The sequence below is a fragment of the Cyprinodon tularosa genome, unplaced genomic scaffold, assembly GCF_016077235.1.
Source record: "Cyprinodon tularosa strain WSP-4 unplaced genomic scaffold, ASM1607723v1 ctg294, whole genome shotgun sequence".
In the NCBI taxonomy this organism is placed as follows: domain Eukaryota; kingdom Metazoa; phylum Chordata; class Actinopteri; order Cyprinodontiformes; family Cyprinodontidae; genus Cyprinodon; species Cyprinodon tularosa.
This window is the reverse complement of record NW_024039001.1, coordinates 523,451-547,450: the sequence shown is the minus strand read 5'-3', so window position 1 is coordinate 547,450 and position 24,000 is coordinate 523,451. Positions and strand designations below refer to the sequence as shown.

Genomic DNA, 24,000 nt, shown 5'->3' with positions numbered 1-24,000 from the left:
TGAAAATTCATCTGAGCGTATTGATTCCTGTCTGACACTTTTCTGACATTTCGCAGCAGCCCCCACTTAAATAACCAATGCCATAAAGCAGGCAGCCATGCGGAGTCATCTGTATGGAATCCGACAGGCTCTTGTTGGACACTGATGTTGACCGATTTGCTGACAAAAGAAATTTTAACAACCCCAAAACTCTTCTCACCCCTTCAGTCGTTCCTGTGATCACATGGAGACCATCGTAGGTAGACTTGATGTACATCCCCTGATGAACAGAAATGGAATTAACTTTAATTCTGAATAAAAGTCTCCAAAAATCTACTGTGAAGTTTAACCATAAAAAGGCTAAAAAAAATCCACTTAGTCTCTGCATTAAACATTAGAGCAAATATTTGTTTTGGGTTTTTTCTGCATGAAACACCAAGTGGCTGATCTTCAAAGATTACAAATAACGAAATAAGGAGTTTTTAACTGTGCATCCAATGGAAGGCTAAGTTGTAGAGGATTTACAGAGATATTTGCATGTGCAAACATGCTACCCAGTGCAGTTCTCCTTTATCTAAATGAGTTAACTGCATGGTAGTTTGAGTGCAGCCAGAAAAGAAAGATTGCATTTTGCCATTGAGTTGGAGGTAACAGTAACAATAATTATCTATGAACTTAATAAAAATGAAAAACATTATTTGATCTAAAGTGCAATTTAGATTTGAAAATAAAAATGGTACATCTAAAATGTTAACTATCAGTCATAAAACCTGGAAAACCGGATTTTTTTTTTTGTTAACATCTAACCATTCACTCTCAGTCAGATCAACCACAAGATTACAATATTAGTAGTCTAGATTAACTTCCTAAATTCACTTATGGCTTTGTTTTTCATTTTGGTTTACTTGCATCTCTGCAATCCAACCAGATTTATCTGTGGCAGAAAGTCTTATGTACTAAAAATTGGAACTACACTGCAAACAATTTAAATTTAAATCAGTAATTTTTTCTTAAAATAAGTGCTTTTTGTCTTGAACTGAGGAGGTGAGATACTTTGCCAGTGGAATAAGACAATTTACATTTAAAATAAGAAGAAAAAACAATATCATTGTCTTATTTCAAGTGCATTATATCTAATTATCTTATTTTAAGATTAAAAATACTAATTGCATCGATGGATCATCTTTTTTACCTATTTAAATTAAGGGTAAAACCCTTAATTTAAGAACTTTTTACTTATTTCTAGATTGTTTTTGCAGTGAATTGGAGGTAAAAGAGAATTCTACAAAAATACTTTTGTATGACTTTTATGGAGTTGGTCGTAAAAGGAAAAAAAAAATTTCTATGCAAACAAATTTGATCCAATCCTGAAGAGCATCAAGGTTCCTCTAAAAGAAGTCTTTAGACAATTTGAAAACATTGTATGTTTTAGAGAAAACCTCCCTTATTATTCCAAATGTCAGACACATAATTCACCATGCTGAAGGAGAGTAATTAGTACCATTGAAGAAGTGGTTGCTCCCTCACGTTTTTAAAATGTTTCAGATTATCAAGGAAATTATAATATCAGACAAAGATAATATGAGCAAATATGCAATTTTTAAATAATAATTTATCATTAAAGTTGGGAAATGAACAATCCAGACCCACTCAAATGAAAAAGGTAATTACTGGTTCTACTATACCCTTGGCGGGCATTAAGCATTTTCAATAACTGGTAATGAGACTTTAACACTTCTGTGTCAGTACTTCTGTCAACTTGTCTTTTTTATCATACTTATTATGTAAGCCACATTGGAGGATTTTGAAGCACAGTCTGTTGAAGCAAGACTTTGGCTAGGACACTAAATCCTTTGCTTTTTTTGGACCTGCTGGTGCTATGATTACCCCCTGCAGCAGATCCACAGGTGTTTACAGCTTCAGGACTTCAGCTTCCCTCCGCGGCGGAGGGAGACATGGCTGTTGTTGGGCTCGCTGTCTGAATGACGGCGCGCACTGATACGAACAGAGAGAAAATAGGACCAATAGATAACGACGTGTGACTTTTTCCACTACAATGTTTTTGGGATGCGAAAATATCACTCTTTTGAACACATAATGTTTTGGGAAGAGAAAAGTTTTATTTCGCTGTACCTAAAAACCTGCAGGACTACTTTCGGCTTGACCAAAACTGGACGATAACTCTGCTCACAGGACACTGCCAGGGGTAAGTCAGTGTGATTGCATGCCGCTGGTGATGGGGATGCCATACAGATTCATGTCAAAAATACCGAACTATCCCTTTAAGTCCTGATGGATAATAAAGAAGTTTTTTAGCAAACTGAGGTAGACCTGCCCTCCAGCTGCCCATCATCTCTCCTGTTGTCACAGTTCTTTGTTGGATTCTTTGGTTAGCTCCATGGACTCTGTAGGTTTATCTTCTTACCTTTTCCCATCCAAGTTTCCCATCCTTGCCATTTTCTCTACAATTGGGGCCCTAACCAAACCAAGACAGCCTGGCAACCTAATAAAATCAGCAATGTTCTATTGAAATAATTTCTTTAGTTAAGACGTCAGGCAGTAATCCAGCCTGATTTGTATCATAAGCCAAACTCTAAAACTGGAGAAAAAGATTTAACAAGGTTAGAGGTGAGGTTGTAATATTTTCACATTGGACTGGGTTGGTTTGGATTATTTTCTTCCTTTTATGAACTGAAAAATCATTTTTAAATGAATTCTTTTGTGTATACTTATGTTACCTTTAATAATTATAATTAGTTTTGTATAAGTATAATTAGTTTTGATTAAAGATATTTAATAGGGACAAAATAAAGGCTAAAACTGAATACATCTGCAAGGGGTGAATATTTTTCCCAGCACTGTTGGTTGTAGTGTCCGACAGCTCTTAGACATGAAACACAAAGCTTTTTTTATTAAATTGCTTAGCTAACAGAAACAGACGTGAAGAACAGTACCAGGCCTTCAGAGGGTTTGGTGTTTGTGAGGTGGACCAGCTCAAGGTGGGCAGACTGGGAAACCAGTGGGTCCGATGACACGCATACGATGTGCTCGCACACTTCAGACAGAGTCTTACACTGCAGAAGAGAGGAATAAAACTGCTAAACAAATATATTTATCGACCAAAGCTATAAAAACAAAAATAGTCTTTTTATAGCCGTGGGAAAGCAGATTAAATTCTGATAGGAAACACACGGCTTGCATGAAAACGGGCAGGTTCCACCACAGTTAATATTATTTTCGTTTATCAATTCAGCACTTCAGTAAACCCCAATAACTGCACCCTCCCACACCCCGGATATAATACTGGTAAATTTCATTTTTGTTTTCTTATTCCAGGCAAACACAAGAAATCTGTGTTAAACTGCTGCAGTTTTAGTCGTATTCTTCATTACAGAGAGAGAGGTTTGAACAAAAACTGCTGACTCTATTTTTTGATCGGCCACAGCGGAAATCACCAAACTTTTTCATGAAGAGTTTTCTGCCAAGTCGACAGTTATATCTGTGCTACCTATTATAGATTTCTCCTTTAAGCACCTTCACTCATCATTTCCTGTCTCTCTAGACCTCCGTTTTTTTACTGAAAGGCTCCTTTTACTAAAAATATCACGAAACTCTTGGCATAATCATCCTTTTGTGTCTTTATTAGTCACAAACAAATCAGACTAAGAGGTATCCCTCACACTGGACATGTCGATTTGTCATAACAAGGAAAGGCCTGGCTGCATCTAATGGTATTAAATGTGGCTCCACTCCATTGATCACTGATGCAAAACGTTCAATGTGAAGAAAAAACATAGGCGCATCTGCTGTAAAGAAGGTGAATCCAACTTTAGCTGACAATTACATTTGAATGTTGACTAATGGGAAGTCTTTAGTGGAGTTGGAACCAATTGGTGACTCTAAATGTCATTTAATGGCTCTAAATACCACATCAGCTTTCGTTTAATAACCTAGGCTATTTTAAATAGTGCAATTTACTATTTTTCAAAAGTATCTAAAAGATGAGCTACAAAGTTCAGCTGCTGTTAGTTCAGTATTGTTTAATGAACTAGGCATTGTCTGTGAATAAAATCAATCAAAGCTACAGTTAATGTTTCTGTAGGGAATTTGCAAAAATTCCCACTCCTGCACTCCCCTCACCTTTGTTTTCAAAGTAGAACAAACTAGACGTAAAGAAATAATTTAATATTTTCTCCAAATGATGTGTTTGTTTTTTCTAGTAAACTTGGAGCATGACGTGGTTATTTTACATGAGATTTAGACTCTATGCCTCTGCCAGCTGATTTTTTTCGCCCATCCTGGAGTTTTATTGCTAAATAGGCGTTTGCTGGTATGTGCATGTGTTTGCTGATTCTTCGGTGTATTTAGCAGCCCTGCTTTGAGATCACATAAAATGAATGCCTCATTTGGTACTAAATTCATGTTTTGCATGTTTCTTTATGTTTCTTTTTTGTTAATATTGAAAATTGTGTAAGAATTTCTTATCATTGGGCCTCGTATCGTGTAAGAAATATCAATTTCATGAATCGGCCCCAAAACTGAAAACACAAATCAGGGATTAGGTTTGACTGATGTGAAAATAATCTTCATCAGCCCTAAAGATACATGCAATCTCCACTTTCAACTTTTAAAGGCTGTTTTTGTTTCTTGTAATTGTATTATTTACATAAACTGAATGATTGCTTTGTCAAAAATAAGCCACCTCTCTGTATTCTACTATTTAATTCTTTCATTCTAAGCTGATTTTGTACCAATCTGTTATAATTAAAGCCATTTGCAACACTTTTACCTCAGGGCATTTTTTGAGATCAGTTAAACCAACATTGATGATTGTGTGACTGAAAGGAAAAGCCTATGAGAGAACCTACTAATGCACAGGGTAACATGCAAATTAATGCAGAGAGACTCCAAGCTGCCAGACAGCAGTGTTACCAACTATGCATGAAGGTTTAGTATCTTTTTCAATAAGATGATCCATCTTAGGGCTGAAATAATTAATCGGATTAATCGTGATTCATCAATTATTGTAATAATCGTCAACTAATTTTGTAATAGATTAATCATTAACTGGAGTTTAGAGACTATAAAATATGACTTTAGCTGACAGAGCAACCAACCCTTTAGCAGCAATTATACCAAACTTGTAGAATAATAAAAATTAATAAAAAATACATAAACATTGAATGTTTAAGATAAAAAAAAAAGCTTTTTTGTTTTTCAACATGCTCTATCCAGAACTCTTCAAGTGGAATCATTTTAGTTTCACCTGGTTTAATTTCGTAAAAATCTTCTTTAAGGAACCTTTCGCTATCTGATAATTAATCGATTAATTGAAAGAATAATCAACAGATTTATCGATAAGCGCAAAATTATTTTTAGTTGCAGCCCTAAACCATATTTGACCAGTGATGAATGGTTATAATGTCTTAGTTCTGAATTTGAAACTAATTTTTATATTAAAACAAGAACAAAATATGTAAAAAAAAAAAAAAAAAAAGAGTATTGTTTTTTGTACCGCAACCTGTGCCCCGGTTTTGTACTCAAATTTTGAAACCAGAAACTAATTTTCCTGGCCTGAGTTTAGCATCAAATGCTATCTTTTCATGTAGCTACAGTTCCTATTGCAGTTATAACAGCTTCATAGGGAAAGAGCCAAAGAAAGTACTGGAAATAAAAATGGAATCTCATTGAGAGACCACTTAATTTTCATTGTGACTTTGCCTCCTCTACCTTCCATATCATCTTAAGTGTCCGATATTACAGAATGCATGACACTTAAAATAATATCATTTACTGCAGTCCAAGCAGTTACTGAGGAAATGCATATTATATACAGCTACACTGATCGGGATGAATTTCCTGCATATAGTTAATATACCAGGTCCTGGGTCTTCCGCCTTCACAAATTAATCAAAAACAAATATTTACGCAGTTTAGTAAAAATGTGTTTGGGGATTTTAAAGTGCAGAAACAATCATTTAATCATCTATGAAGATGCCCGACAGAGGTTAAAGCCTTTCAGATTGCTGAAAAAAATGAACTTGTGCTTAGTTAAAAAGAGAGTCACAGCTAAATCTATCCAATCTGCTGCCAGTAAACACCCCTCTACTCTTGAGGATCTTGTTTTTCTCACTTTTGCCTGCAACTGGGATTTTTTTTAGCCACTCAGGTTTTCCATATTCTTACAGTAAAGGATTTAAAGTTTAGACCTATAAACACTGTATAAGCAATTATTTTACAACTTTTCATAGTTTTTAACAACTCAGTGGAAGCTACTGTTGCATTTAGTCTCCTGCCCTCTTATTAAATGCTACTTTTTATATATATATTTATTGTGACAGGCTGTAAAATCAATTGCCCCTGGGGAAATTACTTTAAATGTGGAAATAATTGGTTCACTGTTTCTCTAAATCAATCAGAGACTATCTGAATTACTTCACTGAATCGGGAAGTACAAGTGGTAGCTAGATTTAATCGTTTACTCACAAACTTAATTAAACCCTTAGAGAAAGAACATTTTAAAATCAGGAAAACTGTATCTTGGTTGTGTTAGATTAATAAGCATAGCATATCTAATCCAGCAGCTAAATGATGGTGTAGATGTGAGCTGTTTAGGCTGCTCCCTTCAGGAGGGTGAGCCCAGCAAGCCAGTAAACTATCACCTAAACCGAGTTTCTGCTGCAACTGAGATTAAAATCCAGGTCCTTTGTAACAAAAACACAAAATATGATGTGTTATGTGGCTTTTTTATTCATATCTAAATCCACACATACCTGATTGCCTTTTTTAAAGACAAAATGACAATTAACCGGCATTCCTAACAAATCTTCCATTTTGAAAAAAATAATAATAACTTTAAATCTTTTAAACAAGGTGTAAAATGTACTCTCATTCTTTAATTAAAAAGGAATTACAGATATCTGTGAAAAGCTGTAACATTGAGACTACAGACTGAAACTCCTAAAGTGAAAAAGTAAATCTTTTGTATGATTTTTGTCCCTTAAATTATGTCCAAACAACTTTAAAAAAAAAACTCTATTATTAAAAAAACATTTCTATGTACAGAAACCTTTTTTACTGCCTGGGTCTGGTTTTATTTTGAATTAAGATTTTAGAAAGGATAATATCGATAAAACTGAACAGAGGTGCTGCATGAGCAGCTAAATCACTTTAGCGCTCTGTTATTCATAGCATTGAAGTTGCTCTTAAATTAAAGTAAAACGAAATCCTGGAAATGTTATTTTTTCATGGCGAACTTGATGCATTATCAATATTCATTTTGAGCCAACACACGCCTATGTAAAGCTAAACTAGTTTTATCCTTTCTGGGCTTTTCATAGAAACCATGTTTTTTGCAAGTGGAGAATCGAATACGCAAGAATATTCAGATTCATTATGCTGATGAAGATTCTCAGTCATCCAGTTTATAGTCATTCCGTAAAAGTAAAAAAAAAAAAAAAAACTTGGACTTGGTTTATAAGATTTGAAGACGTTTCGCCACCTTTCCAGGAAGCTTTCTCAATTCAAATGTCTTGATCTGCAGTGAGTTTGAGTCTTTATATAGACAAGGCCTTGTATTGCTTGGAAACATGCAAATGGTAACTGATGAATGGGTCGTTTGGTTCCATTGTTAGCCTGTAATATCTGAAACCTGTCTATAATTCTGAAGGTTGGTCGTTAAAGGGAGGGATTGTCTCCTATAATACCTGAAACCTGTCTATGATTGTTAAGGGTCGTTCGTGAAGGATGTATTGTTCACCGGCTGGAGCGGGTAGGTGCTTTGTTCCTCTGTGATGGGGTGGGGGGTGATATCTGGAAGGGATCATCTCTATAACTGAATTGTATGTTTTTGGAAGCTGGAATCTGATTCATTATGTATCAACTGCACCAAGACCCAAAATACAAACTTGCAGAGGCAGTAAATGTAAACATGTAACAATGCAGAGCTTAAATTGGCAAAAACAAACCACATAACTGCAAATTGAAGTGATTTTTGGACTGAATTGACTGAATTAATTTTGATTAATTTCCCTTAATTTGATTAAAATAAAACTAGGAGTTTTTATGGTGCTGAAAGTCCAACCTCTATATCGATACCCAGGAAAGGATTTGGTACTCCATACAATTTTCAATAACAGTGGGATAAAACATATAAAATATATTTATTAAAGCATAAAAAACAACTTTTTAATCTTGACTAGCTAAATAATGTGCACGTAAATCCAAAATAACAACCCAAATCTAAAATAATTTTTTTAAGGTAGTTTTATTATTATGGTATTATTCTTTTGATGTGAAAAGAATCTAGAATGCAAAATTAACAGAAGCAAAAATATGTTAAAAAACATGGTTTGTATCTAGATAAGCGTTTGAGTATCAATACATTTCGGAGTATCAATTTATTTGATAACCCTAGTTAAACACAGCTCTACAGATTTAAACAAAAAAATAATTGAAACAAGTTATTTCTTTATTCATATATCTATACAAATAAATGTGTATGATCATATCTCTTTTCACGTGTTTTGGCATTTACACGGGTGTCAAAAGTATTCATGTTTAATACTCAGGTAGAAGTATAAATCCTACTGTTTAAAAACACTTTTGTAGAAGTTAGAGTATCAACTTAAGCTTTTTACTCAAGTAAAAGTGTAAAAGTTCAATTTTTTAAAGTATAAAGTAAATGTAACGCAGGAAAAATGTTAAGGACAGATGCTTTACACCAGGCATCCCCAAACTCGGTCCTCAAGGCCCCCTGTCCTGCAGGTTTTAGATTATTCTCTGCTTCAGCGCAGCTGCTTATAATGATTGCAGTAGACCAAAAGCCTGTTAATCAACTATCAATTAAAATCAGCTGTGCTGGAGCGAGGAAACCTCTAAAACCTGCAGGACAGTGGGCCTTGAGGACCGAGTTTGGGGATGCCTGCACACTGTCAAGGTAATATAAGGTCATGTAAGAAGTAGAAAGTAGAGATAATAGCCAAAAAATTTAAGGAGTAGGAGTAAAAAATCAGTTAAGTATAGATAACAAAATGTTCTATTTACCCCTATAATGCCAAATGTATCATATTTGATACATACGGTTTCTGAAATGTTTTGCGTCTGACACCTTTTGCATAATTTAATGGTAAAAACTTTGCTCAAAATCCTATTGTACACAATCAGATATACCTGATAACAGAGGGCAGAAGACTACACAAAAAATCGCATAGTAATAAATGATTAATATCAAAAATTTATTTCAGTTTTTTTTTTTTTTTTTTACATATCTTGTTAAAAGGCCAAATAAGGAATTCAAACCAAAAAAAAAAGTAATAAAATATTTGTACTTTGTTACTTGATGCCTCTAGCCATTTGCGGTACGTTTGGCTAGTTGCCAGTGTCACTTGGGATTTTTAACTCTCACTCCCCAGAATGATGTCTAAGCTCAAATGTACAGGATTATATGTATTCTGAAGCTATTTCTGCAATTTTGCAGGGAACTAACTGACCTTTTGAAATGAACACTGGATTGACAGCTTGCAGTATGTAAAGGTATGTTTACATTACCATTGATGCATGACTTCCAAGCTTCAGGCTCAGTTGACATGGCGCCCTTTTTTTTTTTTTTTCGTTTTTGGGGTGGGGGAGGATCCGTCTGAAAGGTTATTCTATAGCATGTGTCAGTTATAATTGCACAAATGTGTTGCACTAAAAATATAGCACATTTTACATGAGAATGACTTTATGCTTTTGTTTAACTTTAAAATTGAAATAGAACGCACACCATAGAACAACGTATGGACGGTATGTTTTCTTAATTATGGGCTGTTAACTTCATCTGAATTTGAATCAGCGAAGGCCTTTATTTCCTGATGCGGGACACATTTGATGTAACAGGCACTCTTTTTAACTGTTTTAATTTTTTTATTTTTGCATTACCTTGATAACAAAGCGTATTCTCTCTGCTGAAATATAAATGAAATAATATTTTAATGTGAATTCTAACTGTTCTTTAGATCCTAATGGCTCAAATATCTCTCTGTATTCAAGCATAACGTATTGGTATTAAAACTGGTATGCATCAATGATAAGTGATTTTGTACACATCCTTGAACAACAAGTTAAAATGGGAACATAATGTTTATTTCCATGTTGTTGCTATCAATAATGTTTCAGGAGGAAGAGGAGAAGGCGATGGCCATGTGGTATTTCTTTAAGGATGGAAAGTGACTTTATACAGCACAGGATTGTGGGAATTTGAATAAAAGAGAAGTAACGGTAGAGGTGTGGTAGTTTTTTCACAGTTGCTGAAAGATTTGGAAATAACTATATCAGTACATATTAGTTACAAATCAACAGAGATATAATAATAATAATAATAATACAGGATATCAATATTGGCCATATTTTTTTAAAATCTGTGCATCCCTCTAATACTGATTAATAACTCTCTTCCGATTTGGCTCAACCTGGATTTTAGGTATCAAACCAAACCAATCTACAACACTAGGACTCAGCCAGTCTCTTATTGGGATGTTTGACTTGCATCATACTCTAGGCTAACTTGTCTGTTTTTAATGTGGCACTGCTATTTCGTTTTGTTCATGGCTCTGACTGACCTCTATAATCAACCATTTTTTGTTCATAATTCACAGGAGAAGCCATTGCAAAGGCATAGGGGAGGATGTTCTTTATCCGGGTGGATCATCTAAATAAGCGGTTCTCCTAATTGTCAGTCATTCTATTGATATGTTTAAGTAACGCCTTCCTATTTGCTTGTTCCATTAGCTATATTTTTCTGCGCATGAGCACTTTCAGGCGTATATCTGTGGTGAGCTACGGTTTCAGACAGTCATTGTAGCTCACCTTTCCCACTGTGTTTCTTTGAAAATGGCAGAGGGTCATAAGAGAAAAAGGGTCTACAAAGTGTATGAGAAGAAAAGAAAGGCCTCAGAGGAGAGAAACAAGACCAGAGTGTTTGTGGGAGATTCTTTCATGCAGTAGTGTACACTGAGAGCACAGCTTGGGCTTGATGTCTCGTCTGCAAAGTTTCCACTCGACAGGTACTGTAAATTTCGGTACTCCATTTGGAGCGATGCAAACAGCAACTTGTAAACAGATCGTGCACAAGGAGAAATGGGCTTGTGCATGCTCTCGCACACATTTAATAGGCATTCCCTCTCATTAACAGATACAGGGTTTTGCATGTGCATTTTTTCTAAAGTCGAAAGGGCAATTCTTTTCAAAAATTAGGGAAAATCCTCCCTTATACCTTTTATCTTTGCACAACACATGAATTTCACCTAAAAAAAACTCCCTTAATTAAGCATTGCAAACAATGCTGGCAATGCAAATTACAAGTACTGAAAAAACATAAAATGCTCTCTGTTATTTGATTAATGCAAATCCTTTTAGACAGAAGATAATTAAGGCTGAAGTACAGTGTTTACACCAAGTGTTTGCTAATTGGTTCCGGTATCTGCGTTTTTTTGCAAATATTTAATGAGAACTTGAGATTATTAGATAAACTTTGAAGAAGTACTAAAGAAAAGATGAAAACAAAATGAGACACTATTAAATGTTGCTGACAACCCTGTAATATTTCACAAAGAAACATACATTAAAAGGAGCGCTGCTGAAGATGTTTACCCGTTACTAAGATATGCTAATCACTTCTAGCCGGAACTCTGAATTTATCAACATTAGGAGAGCTCATCCCCCCACACTATGAACACAAAATTAAACCCTGTTTAGGTTTGTGCTTTCACAGAGTCAACTTTCAGTGGGAGTGAGACACAAAAGCAACATCTGGCTCAAGACAAACTCACCACATGAAGGATTTTGTTCTCCGTCTCAAACACCGTACAGTCCTAAGGGAACAGAGAGAAATTCAGTGTAGCACAAGAACATCCTGTCATGCACACGCTCATCATCTCATGCTGCTAAAGTAGCTCTATATGCTGTCTGGGCCTCACATTCCTGAACCCCTGCCACCTGTATACGATATACCGCTACTGATACAGCAAACACCCACACAAAGAGACATGCATTCATCTTTTATTTATACACACATCAGTCATATAAAAGACAGACTGAAAAGGACATAAATAGCAAAGAATAGAGTCTTGCTTAAAGATGGAGACTGAGATTGCTGCATCCCAGCCACCCACACACACACATGCATACAGCGCACTTAGAGGGATATGTCAACCCACGGAAGCTCCCCTCAGCCTCGCGCTTCAAGCACAGCAGAATAAAAGCTATCAGCCTTCAAAACATGCACACAAACGCTTCCACACACCTGCTGTACGATAGTGGTGAGCTCCAGGCAGAGCTGAATGACATTATTTCGGGTAACAGAGTAGTCTGCCACAGTAGCAAAGGGAGACCTGGGAGAAAAAGATAACGCCGCAGTGAGTCTTTTAATGTTGCTGCTGCTCTGGATGATGGGCAGGGGAGATGGACAGGGGTATTGTTGAAGGGAGAGAGGAGACAGGATGGGGTGAATAGAATGACACCATGCTGTAATATTCAAAGCAGTATTCATTAAACATTTGCACCATTAAGAGTTTCTAAAGAAAAGAAAAGAGCAAACCTGTCTCGCTTTTTTTTTTTTACTTTTACCCTTCAGCACTTTTGAAACATCTAATGATAAAATGTTCACCTTTGATATTGATCAAAAATAATGACTGATAATTAATGTGAGATTCGCTTTAGTGCAGCCTACTCCCAACTATTCTTATATAATCTATCCTTTAGGCATATAACTTTCTATTTCTATAAGCATAAACCACAGCAGTCACTAAGTCAGTCTCTCCAAAATATCCATGAGTGGATATGTATACATTTCCTCCAATGTGATGCAGAAAAGAAACTGATGGTTCTTGAGGGTAGAAACCAGAAGTCAATTGGATGCCTTAAAGCTAAAGACTAAACAGCATTTGTTCATTTAACGGTGTCATCACCCAGAAATTAGACTTTTTCATGGTAAAACATTGGTTTTGGTGTTAGGCCTCAGTTGAAACATGTCAGAAAACCTGAAGTGCGACAGAATCTTGGTGTGGAATCTTCAAATTAGAGATGCACCGATCTGATACCTGGATCGGCTCAGACATTGACTCATTCGGATATCAGTGCTATGATACTGGATATCAGAGATCCAGTCCAGTGCACTTTACATGTTATTTCTTATTATTGCTGAATATTTGTTCATAAATGATAACAAGTATATTTATATTTGTCATTATAAATTATTATTTATGTTAAAGCTAAAGCCTTCACTAAAATTGTGAAGGTGTATGGTTCATCCATTTATCAGATTATCTGATACCGATTATCTGATACCCTCACCCCAGGCATTGGTATCAGACTGGATCGGAAATAACTTTTTATCTTTTGTGTAGGAGACAGAGAAACAAAGGTACAATAAAAAAAAAAAACCCTGGCCAACTGCTAATTTAGCTTTTTTTTTGGTGTGTGTGTGTGTGTGTGTGTGTGTGTGTACTGTCTGGCAATGTGGCAATAGGAATTGTTGTCTTAAAGCCAGAAAGAGCTAAACAGATTTTACTCTGACAAGTGGAGCATTATCACTTTTGCCACCCTGGACAGGTCGCCAGTCCACCACAGTCCACCGCAGGGCGCTCTGCTTGATTTATATATGTAAATAGTTTCTGTAGGTAATAATTAATGTTATGTGGACATTACAAAAAAAGGCAAGAGGTGAAAGAACGAGAAGACAAAAGAGAGATATTGACCAAACTTCATCAGTGTTCTTCATCACCTGCAAGAACAGCCCCAACTGATATATACAATACAGCAACAAACAGTATTAATCAATGTATATAAGTAACCAGATCCAAGCACCTGTAGGAGTTTGTGAGGGTGTGATTGTGTGTGTAAGGTTTATCCATGGGGAAAATGCTCAATAGTTTTTGTTAAGAGCCAAAGACCTCAGAGCAAGGTTGCATGAGAAGGGCCAACACAAGAACCCCCCCTCCCATTGAAAATGTTGCTAACGCTACATCCACATGAACACATAAGTTCTTGTTGAGGGCAGGTATGAAAAGGGATCCAAAAACCTCTAATTTAGATTATATTTCTTTGAAAAATAAAACAAATTTTTCAGAAGGATCATCTATGTAAAATACCATGTTATTACTCCTTTAAGTACACCACGAAGTAATGAATTCATCAGTAACTTTAACGTCCATAAACAGTAAATCACAGAGTCTCCCTTCTTTTATCTTTATCTTATAAATCTCTGCTAAGAAAATCCTTTAAAAATATAAAACAGAACCCATAATGAGTGGTTTGTATTTTTTTTTTTTTGTATGTTATTTTAATTGTGTGTAGATCTCATTAATGATTATCAGGTATTTTAATTTCATCCACAATGCTGCTGCCTGAGCGATGACCAACAGCAGGGAAATCGATCATATATAACTGCTCACAGCTCTAGCTCCCTGTGTGTTAAAGGGATAAGACTTTTAATTATACTTTATTCCATTTCAATTTGGCTTAGTCTGTACCAATACAAGTTCACTATAACTTTTTTCTTTTGAGACATATCCAAGGTCGATGATGCATAAAATGTTTTATTTTGCTAGATATTTTTGATGAATTGTTTAGCGTTAATTATCATGGATGTCACTAATTTGTCATCATATTTCACAGTTGTCAAAATTAAAGGTTACCATCTGTCAGTCATAGGTTGTTAAATGTCAGTGATGTAGTTTTTTGTGCATCTGAAATGCATTTGTTAATCATTCTGTATGACTGAATCAATTTGGTTCTAAATGAACGTTATCAACGCCTGTTGGCTGACATGGTGTTCCTATTAACAGTGTCAGAAAAATATTTCAGAGCAGATAAAAGAAATAATGTTTCATATTTATATTTTTAAAATGTTCATAAATAAGTCATAAATGTTACATTAAACACTTTAGTATATACAATCCATTAAAGTAAATTACTTATTGAAGGCTCTTATAATTGCATTATGTAACACATATTGTTAATCTATATAACCATTATGTTCAAGAACAATTAACTGAATATTAATCTCTTATCCTTAAATGCAAAAGCATAAAGTCACATCTAGCTCAACAAGGGTTAGATCCAGGAACAAATAAAAGGTTTACGTTTTTTAACAAGTTATGAAATTGTTTCAAGCTACATTTATTACCCTGAATGTTTAACACTCGAATACATAAAGCTGTGCTTACATTTTTACATGCCTTCTATTAAATAGAGATAAACAATCTGCTGCCAGTCAAATAAATAGAAATTCACAAAAGTAATAATAAATAAAAATTATAAATGGAAATAATGGTGTGGATTTTCAATATATGTTTACAAATGTAAAAACCAGAAGGCAAAAAAAGGTCAACTTTTGCATAATGTTGAACTGGAACATTTCCGCCTCGAAATGTATTCAGGCAAATATTTGTAAAAGGTTGGCAGAGATTTCCTTTTTTAAGGTGGGAAATCCCAGAATTTTAACTGAATTATTTGTTGTCAGAGGAAAAGAAATTAGTGCAAAAAAGCAGCTCTGGTGAAGGTGGACAGCGCATCCTTTTCAAAGAGCACCAAGTTTTCCATCCATATAAAATTCTGATTCAGGTTTTAAAAGCAAACAACCACAGAGACTTCTGTTAATGTCTGGATGTTTCCCTCTAAACTGCTTTGTGAGCTGAGCTATTAAACCAGCTTGAATTTATTATGTTTTCTTGCCCTGAGCTCTGTCAGCTCACAGTCTCTCCTTTGTGGTGGTACACTCAGTTTCCACTCAAGCACACTGTCCGTTTTGTTGACAAGTCTGCTTCCCTAAATAATAAAAAATAGCATTTTCCAGTGAAAGACAGATCTACAACAAGCTCCATCCAGCAAACACAAGGCTCATAAATTAAACCCTGCCAGTGCTCAGGTGTGAACAAGGTGTGAGTGATAAGGAGCGCTGTGAAGTTAATGAGGCGCTAATGACAGCACACAGACGAACTGACAAAGGCAATGCAACATTACAGATAGCAGCAAAGTAAGAGCAGAGAGACACACATTAGGATGGCAGCAGAAACAGGCACATTTCCTATGCTGTTCCAAAGACCCAGATAAAAACTCAGCCACAGCCTCTAGTGAATGGTTTATCAGTGGTTTGTGTGATTTGGGTCATCACAATTGAGGTTGGCTACTATATATACACCCACAACCTAAGGCTATGCAAGAAGTCTGCTAACCACCAAGCAACCGTCCTGAAAACAACTCTTTGTTTTTTAACCTAAGCTTTCTGTTGGGAGAGTTTAAAAGGAAGGAAAAACTTAAAGATTTAGCCACTGCATTATTGGAACGGACAGCTGTTAAGAAATAAGTCAGTTCTCTAAAATCCAATGTTAAAGTATAGGGGTCGGCCAAGAATGTCTGGGGTCCTAAACCAAATTTGACTGCAGGGGATCTTTGACATCATTACAAATGAACACAAACAGACTGGATATAATTAAGCATAAGATCTATTATATTATGTGAATTGGGCTCAATGGACCAAAAGCTTTTCTCTGTGCTAACCAAGATAGACAAGGAATCTAGTTTGGTTAGACCAAAAATGTAATAAGTAAATATAGGCTACATTCACACTGCAGGCATTAATTCTTAACCTCTTAAAACCCACTGGGTCGCCGGCGACCCAGTGGACCTTAAATGGGGGTAATAATTCAGAATGCATAAAATTCCACCGATAAAGTTTTTACCAGCAGGTGGAGCCACTGCATGCAGCTCCAAGCTGACACCAAAAGTTCCAAACCCCGCAGCTCTGGAACTGTTATAGCTAGAGGTCTGAAATGTTCTGCATATGTGGTTGACATGATGTAGAGCAAATATAATACAATAAAACCTGCTTTTTCTCAAGAATTTCTTTATTACTGCTGTTAAAAAAGCCCTATCACTTCCAAGAATAGAAAAAAAATACTTTGAGTCATGTTTGAACTGATGCAGCTTGGTCTGTGTTCTACTTACCCAATTTTAATTGATATATTCTAGAGGGTGTTAGCTTTCAAATAATGTATTGCACATGTAATTTGGGCTTACAGTTCCTAAGTTATTTGCTTTTCCATTTGATTATGCAAATTAGGCGAGGATTACCCAAAATGAGGTGGATGTTAAGGTTAAGGTTAATCACAATTTTTTGGTGGAACTCCATTTGTTCAGCGTGGTTTTTCTCATTTCCATATATATGCGACTTGCATGTGCTTTTCCATATGAGCTGCATTCATACAGCTTAAGTGTCCTGCATGCACAGTAGAGGCTGCAATGACGTCACAAGTAGAGAGCTTGCTCTGTGTTTATGGAAGTTAACATGGATAACAGGAGCCACTGCAATAACAACACAATTTTTCAAGAAGATCAAAAAGAAAGATTGCTTTCCACGTTATTGTCCGCCATTGTTGTTTTTCTTTCTGCTTCTGCGTTGCAAGACCCAAAAGAAGTACCTTTGTTAAATATTAATGGAGTTCAGGTCGAATGATTGCAACCTGGCCGTTCAGAAACAGGCCGTATTTGAAAAGATCAGATTCGTATCGGATTCAGGAACACATAGCCAAGTAGCCTGGGTCGCATTGGAAAAAATCAGATGTGTGTTGTTGAGACTGTCATAAAAAGATAGCAAAATTGGAAAAAAAAAATCTGATTTGGATCACTTCAGGCTGCTGTGTGAACATAGCCATAAAGTAGAACATATTGGCAAAGTAAACCAGGTCTACTTTGAAAGAACTCAAACAAAATATGGAGAGGTTTCCATTATTTCAGATTTTAGCATTTCATGTCTCCTGGATAATTTTCTCTCTAATATTAATTCTTGCTAATTGCCGTCTGCAGCGTGTGTTTTTGGAGTAACAGCATTTAAATTAAGATTTGGAGAAGGGTGTGACTTAGGGCTGCGAGATAAACTGATAAAAGTGATTATTTGAATTTTCTGCTAATGAAGATATAATTTTTGGAAAGGATTTCAGGATTTCTTTCCACCAGTCCACTATGAGGTTTTCTATAGCTCACTTTTTGTACTTAGATGTATACTTAAACCTGATTGTGTCACATCTAAGCTGTAAACATTCAGTTTGTTATATTTGTTCTTTTTGCTGTGAAACATTGTTTAATAAGCAGCTTTAAAAAGCTGGGATTTCATTGCTATTTTGGTCAGCTCCCAAAAAGGAGGGTTGAAATAAAAGCTAGATTCTTTTAAGCTATATATGTCTGTTTTTCACTGTTATTGTGAAACTTAGGTGAGGAAAAAAAAACACTCATCATGTTCTGGTAGGAAAATAAATCAGAGATTTTGAAGCCATATCGCCCAGCCCTACTACCATGGGGAGCAGGTTGTTATCTACTGAGATGTATTTTTGAACAAAGCTTGAACACATAAAAAAGATCAAACCTGTAACACCAGACTGTAATCCCGTAAAAATTCAAAAAATATCCACTGGACTTGGTTTTCAAGATTTGAAGACGTTTCGCCACCTCTCCAGGAAGCTTTCTCAATTCAGATGTCTGGATCCGCAGTGAGTTTGAGTCTTATATAGACAACGCCTTGTATCGCTTGGAAACACGCAATGGTAACCGATGAACCCAGACTGTAACTATATCAACACAGCAATCAGATATTTATGATTGTTGCGTCCTTTTTTATTCATTATTTTCAGTATTATTGTTTATCATGTCTGTCATACAGGTTCACTTTTTTCAGGAAAACTTGTTAGCTAGCTTTCTAGCTTATTCTTAGAGACTTACATTCTTTGTTTATTTCTGATTTCTGTTTGGATTTATCTGTTCGATCATCCCAGTTACCATCATTTAGTTCTAGTTATCAGAGGTGTCTAAAGTATAAATGTTTATTACTCAAGTAGAAGTAAAAGTCCTACTGTTTAAAAACAGTTTTGTAGAAGTTAGAGTATCAACTTAAGCTTTTTACTCAGGTAAAAGTGTAAAAATACAATTTTTTAAACTACTTTGAGTTTAAAAGTAATGCAGGCAAAAAATGTTAAGGACAGATGCTTTATTGCACAACCTTTTAAAGGAAGAATTTACAAATCTAGATGATAACTTCCTTAAAATTAGTTTTCTTAGTTTGTGGTGAACAACAAGTTGGTGTAGCAAAAATAGAGTAATTGTCTGGATAAAACAAATTATTTTGATGGTTTTCATTTGTTTTGTTTTTATACCAACAGGCCATAATGAAAATTAGCTTAAATGAAAATAAACTAACAAGTATATTTTTAAAATGTAAGGAGTAGAAAGTAGAGATATTGTAAGAAAAAAAAAGAGTAGAAATAAAATAGCTGTCTAAAAAAGAATGAATCTAGTTAAGTATAGATAGCCAATATTTCTACTTATGTAAGGTAACAAAATATGTGTTCTGTCTTACTTGACACCTCTGGTAGTTATGCTTAGTTTCCTAATCAGCCAAATCCTTCATATCTGCTCCTGCTAATTTCTTTAGCTCTGTATCAACAGTGCAAAGCATTTTATATATGCTTCTTTTTTTCATTTACCGCACACATGTAAATATTGTTTAGCAAGCCTGTTTTTGATTCTCTCCATGCCACGGTATACTGCCTGACTGTGCGCACTTTTGGGTCATAGAACTCCTCTGTCATTTTTTATTTTATTTTTTTGCTGTTTTTACAGAGTAGATCTGCCAATTCCTCTAATGTCAGAATAAAACTGTGAATTATGTAAAGCCTTTATTTGTCAGTGTTGAATCAAAATTGATAATATTCTTAATAAACAAATCTTCCCTCTAAAACATGTCTTTAAAAGTCAAGCCTGTATGGCAGACCCACTATGATTTTCTCATGCTTTGCACCAGCTTTATGCAGGTGCATAAGATTAAATATTTTCTCTTCATGAAATTCATATCTATGTTTTTCATATCTATATTTTAAGCAGCATGAAAATTGAGATGATAAAAAGCCTGTTTTCTTTTCTGGGTGAGGTCACACTCAACCTGGTAGAGATGACAGTAATTATTATAAGCAGTGGAAGTATTTCATGTACGGTACTCAAACAAAGTACAAGTGCATTGTAGAGAAAAACTAGTGCATGAATTTTTTTTAAGGTTGGATTGTTGCAATAATTTATTAATAGGTAGCCAGCACCTTTAGCTAAATGTCTTCAGCTCATCTAAAAGCTCTGATGAGGAAAAACGGAGAGATCATCAGCTTGTTTTCACTGGCTCACTGTTAAATCCAAAGTCGAAAAGCAATCTCCTCAAATTATAAAGCTCTTAAACATGTTTTTTCTCTGCTGAAAAAAACCCTATTACTTATCAGCTTCTCTTTGAAATAGTTCATTTTTTAAAATACCGGTACTTATTCCTAAAATTTCAAATCCACTATGATTGGTTGATTCTGGGTCAAAAGCAGTTGATCCGGTACAATGATTATTGTTGACCAAAGTGGCGGTGATTTAAAGACTGATGCAGCTTTTATAAGACATAATTAGATGGTGCTGTTTGGAAGCTGTAAATCACTTGCTTTTTGTGTTGTTGGTGTATTGACTTTATATTTTAGAGCCTTTAACGATTAACCTAAACAAGAAGAGGTGAACCAAAAATTACTTTTTAAAATCTGTTGTCGATTACTGTGGTTGAAATAAAGGAAGACTGTCACAGATACTGCACTTTGTAGCTATCAGCAAAATATATGACACATAAAACGCCTTCTCTTTGGTCGTGTTAATAATTCATGTTGTGCGGGCTTCGTAGGGAGAAGAAATTACAAGTTCAAAGAAACAAATATGGAGTTCAGCTGATGGTTTCAGACAAAATGACAGCAAAATAAGAATACATGAGGAGACATAAAAGTCCACGAACCTCTGCAGTTATTTTATATATAAAAAAGATCGCAAACTGTCTTTTCTAATCATCCCTCCAGAAACTGAGAGCTGAATAGCTGTGCCTTCTTTTAGAGCCCAGCAATCTGACATATAAATGTTTAGTTGCTTCAATTTGCCTCTCCTAGACACTTTCTATGGAGGAGTCATCATGCATAAGATATGCTAACCTTTATCCCTATTATCAAACTCATACATATCATTACTCTGTGTTCCCTGGCTTTAGAAAGCAATTCTACAAGATGGGACTTCTGCACCGGCCTGGCTGTTCATAGGGTATGCACTAATGCAGATAGAAAAACTGTATATACTCCATGTTTTGTATTTTTTGTTAAGCAAGCAGCATTTCATCATAAACAAGGAGACTGGCAGGACTGCAGAGGTCTGTCTGGGGAGTCTCAATGTCACATTGCCACCTAGAGTTGCATCATTGCATGTGGGTGATGCCTTCATGTTTACTTTGATGCGTGCATGCTGATGTGAGCTTAGTGCGCGGGCGCGTGGGCGTCTCTGTGGGTCTCCAGCTCGGTGTGCTCGTGTGCGCTCGAGGTCGAGATGGCCTGAGGACAGGTGTGGGTGTCTGGCATTTCAAGAGCTGGTGTCCGAGACCTTTAGTTCTGTGTCTGACGTTTGTGTGCTGCGGGCGGGAGATCATGGCGAGTCATGAATACAAGAGGAGACACAAAGAAAAGGGTAAAGAGTAAGATGGAGAGACACGGTGAAACTGAAATAAAACTGATATGAAATAAAATCTGATATGAAAAGCATACTTCTAAGCAGCGGGAGACAAGTTTGTTTCTTTTTTTTTTTTACTGTAGCTCTGATAGGGAAATATTATTTTCTATGATCACATAAAGGCTGCAACTGAATACACTGCTAGGGTAAATAATCAGACATCAGAGTGAAATTCAATCAAAGGGCTCGTTAAAATACAAATTTCCTCAGCTATCTCTGAGATAAAATCAAAATGTGTGCCATTGTGTGCTATTGCTAAAAAAAAGATCAGCCAAGATATTAGGAGAAGAAATGTCAACGTCCATCATTTTTCTTTATCCATAGGAATAATAATTTGCCTAAGGGCTTACTATTTATCTACTTACAATACTTTTTGCACTTGTAAACACGATGGGAAGGTCCAACAAAGAATAGAGTTTGTATAAAACATGAACAACCTTGTAAAGATGCTGGCTGAGGCTCCAGAGGTGATAAAAGTACTCACACATTTTACTAAAGTAAACCTACAGATACTTGTTTAAGAAAAAATAGGTGAAAGAAAAGATACAGACTTAACTCCTTAAGTAAAAATAAAAAAGCACATGTACTACATTGTACTTATGAAACAAAAATTATGCTTTGGTCCTAAAAGATAGAAAATAAAATTTCAATTTTTTTAAAAACTACTTAAAAAACAGTTATATACAAAGAAAAGTACTTATTTTTTTTCTCTTTTGGTCTCTGTTGATAGAAGGTGTTAAGCCTGGGTCAAAACGGATGCATTACAGTGAGTATTTCTGTGAGTGAGTATTTGTTACCTCAAGGCTGGACTATTGTAATTCTTTACTATCAGAGATCCACAAACATCCGATCCAAACAGCCTTGGCCTTGAGTTTTTCTCTCCACTGTCGCTATATGCATGCTTGGTGTGAGGGAATGCCTTCCAGTGAATGATTCAATGCAAATGAGTTGGTTTTCTTTAGATAGAAAACTTTGAACAGATCTGGTTGATTTATTCTGTTAAGTGTCTTGAGAAGATGTATTGTAAATTGGCGCATTTTAAACAAATTGAATTGAAGGATTATCTCTCTTTGCCAGATTATTACCCCTGATTGTATTACATCCAAAGGCCTAAACCAGGAATATTCCTTCTTGATGAAATTGAATACAGATTTCTCAATAAACTCTTGTCTTTGCTGAACATTCTAATAGTGTTTAGATATTTTTTTAAGGAGATAAGCAATGCACCTTTAGGCAAATTCTTATACCTATAGATAATGTCTTCCTGTGAATACCTTTAATATGGGCTTGAATATTGTTCCTTACAACCAGTGAACCTCAGTTCATCTCTGATCTTCATTGAAAAGGTCCAACTGTGTGGCCTGCCCGCTCTCCAGCACAACGTCTCTTGCAAATACCAACACTCTCTGATCTGACTTACATTCTCCTAGACCTCAGTCTGAAAGGCCCCCTAAATCAAACCCTTACAGATCCATGCTAGTTTGCCTTCAAGCAAGCAAATCCATCAGTCATTAGCTGTCATCAACAAACTCCTTCCTGATCAGTGTCCTTTTTTCTATCAGACCAACGGAGAGTTCATCTGACTTCCTGGTTTCCAGATTCTTGTTGCTTTTGTAAATCAAATGTTAAAACCTGCTGGTGTATGTGTGATTGTACATGTTAGTCAAAAAGCTATAAACCAACATGACTGAATATAAGAAACACTGACTCAAATTTGCTTTAAATTCAACTTTCAATCAGTTTAAAAACAAATGAAACTGAACATAAGTCCTGCATAAGCAGCTGAATGCTTTTAGAGCTGTGGTAATCACAGAATTTAAGTTGCAAATAGCATTCAGATTAAAATTGCACTTCAAACATACCCTTATAAATTTACAATAAAATAAAAGGGTAAAGGATGGGTAATGACTTGTTTTTCAGAGTTTGATCCATCATCTTCAACTTTTCCGGCCCCCTTGTCTTCATCCATGTTGCCAAAAAAGCACAGTAACTAAAAGAGTACCTAAGTAATCATTTAGTTACTGTGCTGAGGAGCCACTTGGAGGGGGATTAGCCAATATCCGTAAGCCAAAGAAATGTAAGATTAGATTTTACAAATGTACTCAGGGACAAAATCGTATTCTGTTGGAAATGAGTCCTGTTGTTCGATTAAACTAAACCTGAAGTGTTTGACTACAGGTATCAATGTTGCATTTGGGGTAAAAAGAGGGAAGCTTGCTAACCTCAGGAGGTACGGTGATACAACATCATGTTGGATAAGCATTTTGCTGGAAGTGGGACTGGTGCACTCTTAAGGAAAGAACATTATATGGAAATATTAATCCTACACTTAAAGACATTAGCAAGGAAGTCAAAGGTTAAAGGCTTGTAGACAATGCCTGCACATGTTGTTGTGCTTCAAAGTAAGCAGAGCACAATTGGTGGCACAGT

At 35.6% G+C, this 24,000-nt stretch overlaps 1 protein-coding gene across 1 annotated transcript in view; it reads right to left on the bottom strand.

Annotated features, from left to right (window-relative positions):
• cnksr2a (connector enhancer of kinase suppressor of Ras 2a) overlaps positions 1-24,000 on the bottom strand; it is a 94,640-nt gene that overhangs the window by 43,623 nt on the left and 27,017 nt on the right. The window contains exons 4-7 of the mRNA XM_038291111.1: positions 12,263-12,350; positions 11,790-11,831; positions 2,934-3,053; positions 200-259 (exon numbers count right to left, since the gene is read on the bottom strand). Coding sequence (XP_038147039.1) covers positions 200-259; positions 2,934-3,053; positions 11,790-11,831; positions 12,263-12,350 — 310 coding nt within the window. The remainder of the gene's footprint in view (positions 1-199; positions 260-2,933; positions 3,054-11,789; positions 11,832-12,262; positions 12,351-24,000) is intronic.